Raw genomic sequence first — 7406 nt, forward strand, 5'->3', positions numbered from 1 at the left:
TGGAAACTTAGCAAATCAGAGCCATAATATTTGATAAATAGATACAATAGAATAATTTATTTCCTCTAATATCAAACACTCCGTTTTCACCACCCACTGATCCCCTATATATAGAGCCATACCCTTAATCTTCAAAACCCATCTTGCAAGACTCAGCATTGTGTTCTTTCTTCTTTCTTTGATAAAAAAATCTTGTTTCTTTGTCTTCCTTTGAATCCCGAGATGGCACCAGAAGCAACAACCAAAACTGTGAGTGTCCCTAAGAGAGCCTATGTGACCTTCTTGGCTGGCAATGGTGACTATGTGAAGGGAGTGGTTGGTTTGGCTAAGGGTCTGAGAAAGGCCAAGTCAGCCTATCCTCTTGTGGTGGCCATTTTGCCTGATGTGCCTGAGGAGCACCGTCGCATCCTTGAATCTCAAGACTGTATTGTCCGTGAAATTGTGCCTTTGAGCCCTCCAGAGAATTATGCTCATCAATTTGCTATGGCATACTATGTCATCAACTATTCTAAACTTCGTATTTGGGAGGTAAATCTTTTGCTTATTATGAACCTTTATTAGGTATTCCTTGGTGCACATCACACATGCTATAAAAACTATGTCTTTCACATTAATCAAACAATTTCGAACCATTTTATTTTTGATTAGTCACCATTTTTTATATGTTATTTTTTCTTTATTTGATTTTTATTTACTACCTTTTAAAGAAAAAAAAGTCTTTATTACAAAGGTTAGGATGTGGTTGCTATATATTGAAGGTTAAAATCAATAATTGATTTGGGTATTGGTATGCAGTTTGTGGAGTATGACAAGATGATCTACTTGGATGGTGACATACAAGTTTTTGACAATATTGATCACCTATTTGACTTGCCGGATGGGCACTTTTATGCTGTGATGGACTGCTTTTGTGAGAATACATGGATCAATTCTCCTCAACACAACATTGGCTATTGCCAGCAGTGTCCAGAAAGGGTTCAGTGGCCAGTTGAGATGGGCTCTCCTCCTCCCCTTTACTTCAATGCAGGCATGTTTGTTTATGAGCCTAAGCTTTCAACTTACCATGATCTCTTGGAGACTGTCAAAGTCACTCCTCCGACTTTATTTGCTGAGCAGGTAACATTTTTAATGGTTGGCACTATTTTTAATTTGTTCTTGTTCGTTTGATCTTATTGATTTTGTTACCATCCTTAATTCCCATCTTTCTTTATTTGTTTCACTTAAAATTACACTGTTTTGGGCAATGTTTTGCAGGACTTCCTTAACATGTACTTTAAGGATATATATAAGCCCATCCCTCCCATATACAACTTTGTTTTAGCCATGCTTTGGCGTCACCCCGAAAATTTCAACTTTGATGAAATAAAGGTTGCTCACTATTGTGCTGCGGTATGTTAATAAAGATTAACTTTTGGTTGTTTTCAATTAGTTGCCCCTCTAATTAGGTTAGTATTATTGCTAATCAATTGTTTACATTTTCATGATACAGGGTTCAAAGCCTTGGAGGTACACAGGAAAAGAAGAAAACATGCAAAGAGAAGACATCAAGATACTGATTAAGAAATGGTGGGACATTTATGAGGATGAGTCTTTGGATTACAAGAATGTCGTTGCCATTTCAAAAGCTCAACCTGTCTTTGAGGCCCTACAGCTAGAGGACGTTGATGTGGTTGATAACAGGGATGCTCCATCGGCTGCTTGATTAGTTTTATAACTATATATTGCTAAGTTCTACCACTGTCTTAATATTAGAGAAGACAAGTAGCGTAGTTTGCTATTTTATAGTAGCAACCTTGGCCGTTGGATATTGCCGAGTAAATAATGTGGGAACAATGCTTTTTTATGTTGATTCAAACCTGGTGAACATTTATTTATTTTTAATGGATACCCGTTACTGGTAGATCTCTGCTTCTTTCTTCTTCCTTTCCAGTTACAAAGTAACCAAACTTTTCCTAGTTTTTTACTATTCTTTTGGGTATATGCAAATATCACAAAAAAACTCTATTCCTAGTGGGTTATTACTTAATCTCCTAAAAGTAATATATTAAATTCAATAATTTTATGTCAAAAGCATTATACCTCAACTAGTTAGCATCTCATGGTGTCCATAACATCTAATTATCTAGAGTTTAAATATCTTTCCCACATTGTAACTATTGAATTATCAACTCCAACAAAAAAATAAAATAAAATAATTGTGGATTTTAAAAAGTAGCCGTTAAATCGTGTACTCCAACTGAAAGAGGGATATTGCAAAGAGCCTTGTAGCTTACTAGTATATACCAAATGAAAAAAGGATCTTACGAAAATTCTTGTAACTCAATGGTATATTTTGTTCTTATTTAATGGGAGGATCATGTTTAAAGCATCTTTTTCAAAAATCATTTATGTTACAGGCTTTTGTTGGGGATGTTTTGTGACAAGGCCAAAAATGCAAGAACGACCCAAATCTCTTTTCGGGTTCTTTAGAAGTGGTTATTTGTGGAGAGTGAAGTCCAAAATTCCAAATGTATGATGAACAAATGCTAATATTATTTTAACAAGAGTGAAATTGAAAATACAATGACAAAAATGCATAAAATACACTTAAAACATCAAGTTTGAAACTTCGACCCACAGATAGCATGAAGAAGAAATTGAGAGAGGTCGCGAGAGAGAGAGAGGGAAAGTTCCTTCATATCAGTATTTCCACCCCTAAACTTCAAAATAGTGAGAATTTTTACAAGCTGAATGACTTTTGCTTTAAAATTTCATCTTTAAGGGTAAAATGTGGCTAACTTGTTTTGAATCTAATTGAGGCATTTTTATAATGAGCTTTGGGTGCTCTTAATGACTGGTTTTTAGTCAATAGAGGAGACTTTGGACCCCAAGGTGTTAATAAAGGTGTAATTTTCAAGTTTGCTTTTGTTTGGATAAAATGAAGACTTGTTTTTATCTTCATTAAGGGAAAGATTTGACTAAGCCCCTCATTGGCTCCCCCTTTTCAGATGTTTCAAACACTTGAGAGATTCACATAAGTGAGGGCTAGCCATTGTAGTTAGTCAATAAGAGTCAACTATGTTTTAGAGGCAAAAAATTTTAATGCAAAAAACTTGGGCTATAGACAACTTGAGCATAAGATCTCTATTGGGGTGAAAATTTAAGTTACAAGACCTCTTCCATGAGTTTGGGAAGCTGGCAGCAACCCTTATCCACTTAGTAATACACTTGGGTTAGACTAGGGCTGTCTAGCAACCCGGCTGACCCGGCCCACCCGTCCGACCTGAAGGCCCACGGATGAATCCGAATGCCTAAACGGGTCGAGTGCGGGTCTGATGATTTTAAGAATCGGTTTTGCAGGTCGGTTATGGGTCCTTTGAATTCTAACCCTTATAAACTGACTCGACTGCCCAGAATGTCAAAAAGGAAAATCATGGACCTGGGTTCTCACTTCTCACTTTCTACGCTGAACACACTTGCCTTTTCTCAACTCAACCCTTATTAGTTTCAGAAAATTTTCTCACTCTCTCTGATCTCTCTCAAATCCCTAACCCTTTGCCGCCGTCGCCTGTCGTTGAGTTGGGCTCTATTGCCACCCCTAACCCTAGCCTCATTATTGCCGCCGTGGCCGAGTTAGGTTTATCGCCACCGTCGCTGACTTAAAGATTAATTGAATTTCCACATATTGATGAATTTTTCCTCTGATCTTCTACAGTTTGTGCCTCTGGGTTCGAAAAAAAAAGTTTTGTTTAAAAAAAAAAATTGTACCGATCTTGTGGATTTGGTGATGGTGGGCGAAGGAATGGTGGTGTTGGTGTGGGTTTAGTCTTATATACCTCCTTTACGTTTCAGTCTCATGGATTTGGTATTTTTGGTTTTGGTTTGTGTTATTTGAACTTTGATTTCTTCATTGTCTGGGTCTCTGCTCTCTAGGTTTTGATTTCTTTCTTCATTGGGTTTTGATCTCTTTCTTCATTGGGTTTTGATCTTTATTTTGTTGGGATTCAGACCTGAAATCACCCGACGGTTTTGACCCGCTCAACTGATGACCCGTGCCACCGGGTTCGACCCGAACGTTTGGTCGGCTACGGGTTCATTTTTCGTTCACTCGATTCCATCGGGTCGGTTGCGGGTCAACCCCAAACCCTATCCGACCCGACCCGTGAGCAGCCCTAGGTTAGACTCATACAAAATGTTCAAAAGAAATTGACTCATACCCTCCAAACCATACTTTCTCAATTTCTTCAATATGTCACATGGGTTTAGGTCATGTTTAAAAGAATAAAATATAATATAATACATGAATTGGACCCACAAGAAGGTTGGACTTCATTGAATTAGACTTGTAAAAAATGTGTCACAAAGATGACCATTAGAGCCCGTTTGGTTGGGTGGTTGGGCTAGGTAAACGTGCGTTTTTAATGAAAACACTGATTATAAGTTGTTTGGCTAAGCGATTTATAAGGAAACGCGTTTTTACAAAACGCTAAAAAAGTGCGTTATCAATTCACAGTATTGGGCAACTTTTTTCAAAACGCAAATTTAAATTGATATCACGTTCTCCTATTTCACTTGTTTTGGGTTCAAAATACCGAATATACCCTTAAATACATACCCTCCTTGCCTATTAATCTCCTCTATTCTCTATCACCTCTACCCCTGCTATTGTGCCACTGCCTTGTTTAGCTGTGCACCTATAAAGATGATTTGAGTCATGCATCTATCCCACTTTTTATGGGGCAGGGTTCATATTTTTAGTTTTTCTTTTCTATCATTTTCATTTTGGTTTTGGTTCAATGAGGTGGCACTTAGGGATGGCAATTTAAATCCGACCTACGGATACCCGGCCCGGTCTGACCCTAATGGGTAGGATTTTACCCGGCCCGATAAATTATAGGGTCGGGTATGGGTTTTTAGAAAAAAAAAACCCGAAGCGGGTCCGGGTTTTATGCATACCCGGCTCGAACCCGACCCGTATACACATAATATTAAAAAAAAAAAATTTAAAACCCTAGTATAAATAGTCTTTTTTCCTCAGATTTCATTTTCTAACATCTAAACCTATCCCTCACTCTCAGCCGCCCCCTTTTTTTCTTCTCTCTTTCTCTCTCAAGCTCTCACCACTGGCCACCCTCCCTCGCCCTCAGACGCTCCCCTCACAGTCACGGCCTCACAAGCTTCACGGCCTCACAGCCTCGCCTCGTCTCGCCTCACGCTCCACTCACGGCGTCACTCCGCCTCGCCGCCCCTTACCTCTCTCACTCTCACTCTCACTCTCGTTTTCTCTTAGCCGCCCTTCACCCAGTCACCTCACTCTCATTCACTCACCAACCCACCCTTAACCTCACCCTCACTCTCATCAGTCATCACGTGGTGGTTGAAGTTTGTCACGGAGGAGCATAGATCTTGTGGTGGTTGAAGTTTGTCATGGAGGAGCATAGGATTGTTAGATCGGAGCATAGGATTGTTAGATCGGAGAGAGATCAGATGATCGGAGGAAGGGATTGTATTTTCAGTTTATGATTTGTGTTTTTTTTTTTGATGAGTGAAAAATCTGTATAACAAAGAGAGCCAAAAAAAAACAAGCTGATTTGTGTTTCTATTTATGTTTCAGTTTGTGATTTGTGTGTGTGTGTGTGTGTGTGTGTGTGTTTTATTTATTTATTTTATGAGTGAAGAGTCTGTATTAACAAAGAAGATCAAAAAAAGAAGAAGCTAATTTGTGTTTATGTTTGGGTTTGAGATTTGTGTTTCTGAATTTGTAGTTGTGATTTATCATTTCTGGTATCTGGATGTAAAATTGATTTTTTATTTATTTTATGATTGGGTCATATTGGGCCACGTCTTTTGATTAGGCTCAGAAACAGTTGGACGGGGCCCGTGGAGCCCGATAGGGCGGGTTTGGATTTAAAAAAAAAACTCGTTTATTAAACGGGTCAAGTTCGGGTAATGGGTAAAGACCTGCGGGTTGGGTTCGGATATCTAAAAACCTAACTCGAACTCGACCCATTGCCATTCCTAGTGGCACTCTAATTTAACGCCAGGTAAACAAATCCATGTTATGCTGGAATTGGAGTTGGCATATGGATAACATGCAGGAATAATGGAAACTGTTAAGGGCTCTTTTTTATTATTTTATGAATAGTCTGCCAAACTTTCAATAAAAGATCAACAACCATTACATTGAAACGGTAAGACTTATACTACAGCCATATAGAGGCTAATAGGCTGCAATTTACGATAAGCCCATTATAGTAATTGCACCTATTATCTGAATGTTCAATTAATAGAAACAACAGTTTTTTACATATTTTACCAAACACTTAATTATGATTTTAAAAATTGTGTTTTAAAAACACATTTTTTGAAACCGTTATGATTTAAAAATGCATTTTTTTCAAACAGCTTATCCAAACAGGCCCTTAATAGCCTTTTTAGTGGTCTTTTTTAATAGTTAACATCAATTAAATATTATTTATTTGATCTTTTATTTTATATACACTTTTCCATTGTTCGTAGAATTTTGTCAATTATTATTCAATACGCTCATAATCAGTGGCGGAGTCAGGATTTCAACTCAGGGGGGCAAGATTAAATGACACTTCGATACTCATTATTTTGATCATGTTTCTTCATAAGCTCAATTAACTACATGTGTGTGTATGTATTTCATATCATTAAAATAAAGAAAAAAAATCAAATTATAGTAAAAAAAAAAAAAAATCTAAATACATAATGTTGAAATTAAAATAAATTGAGAAAATAAATTAATGTAGGAGTGTTAAGAATATAATAATATACCTATAAAATTGTATTAATGTTTCAGTGCCTTGCATTCTTTTAAAAAAATTTGTAGAATTAAGCATATGTTTCTTATTTGTTTAAGTAGTTAAAATTAAGATTTATAGAAAGAGTATGAAACTGTGAAAAAATTAGAAGAAAATATAAGTCATGTCAAGGATACAATAAAAATTCACAGCAATTTTACAACATTCCTCAACTTAGCACATCATCTCATACATGTGGGTCGTTAGAAAAAAAATTAAATCATATATTGTGATTTACATCCTGAATGGAAAGAACACAAAGTAGATTTTTTTAATGCTATATACACAAAAAGAAGGAAATTTCAATTTTTTCATCATTGACCTTTTTTATGTCTAAAAAATACCATTTTGTAATTTGTAGTTTGTATTATATACTGTGACCCTGTGAGAAGCAAAGAAATTCTATAATAGTGAATTTAACTATTTAAATGGCCCACTAGGAAAAGACAAAAACTAGTATGGTGATTGTTTTTTTCTCTTATAGTAACATGCTTTCTGATATGTGTAGGGGCAATTTAGGCTTTCTAACATCAAACTCTATTATTATATTATTATATAAGCTTCTCAAAAAAAAAAAAAAACTATTATATATATACAAAT

General features: G+C 36.3%; 1 protein-coding gene across 1 annotated transcript; it reads left to right on the top strand.

Annotated features, from left to right (window-relative positions):
* Positions 1-216: 216 nt before the first annotated feature.
* Positions 217-1702, top strand: LOC142624927 (galactinol synthase 2-like). The gene is made up of 4 exons (XM_075798649.1): positions 217-528; positions 796-1116; positions 1255-1389; positions 1490-1702. The coding sequence occupies exons 1-4, from the start codon at positions 223-225 to the stop codon at positions 1700-1702; spliced, it is 975 nt and encodes a 324-aa protein (XP_075654764.1). The 5' UTR covers positions 217-222.
* Positions 1703-7406: the final 5704 nt, after the last annotated feature.

This window comes from Castanea sativa, chromosome 2 (assembly GCF_040712315.1).
Source record: "Castanea sativa cultivar Marrone di Chiusa Pesio chromosome 2, ASM4071231v1".
NCBI classification, from domain to species: domain Eukaryota; kingdom Viridiplantae; phylum Streptophyta; class Magnoliopsida; order Fagales; family Fagaceae; genus Castanea; species Castanea sativa.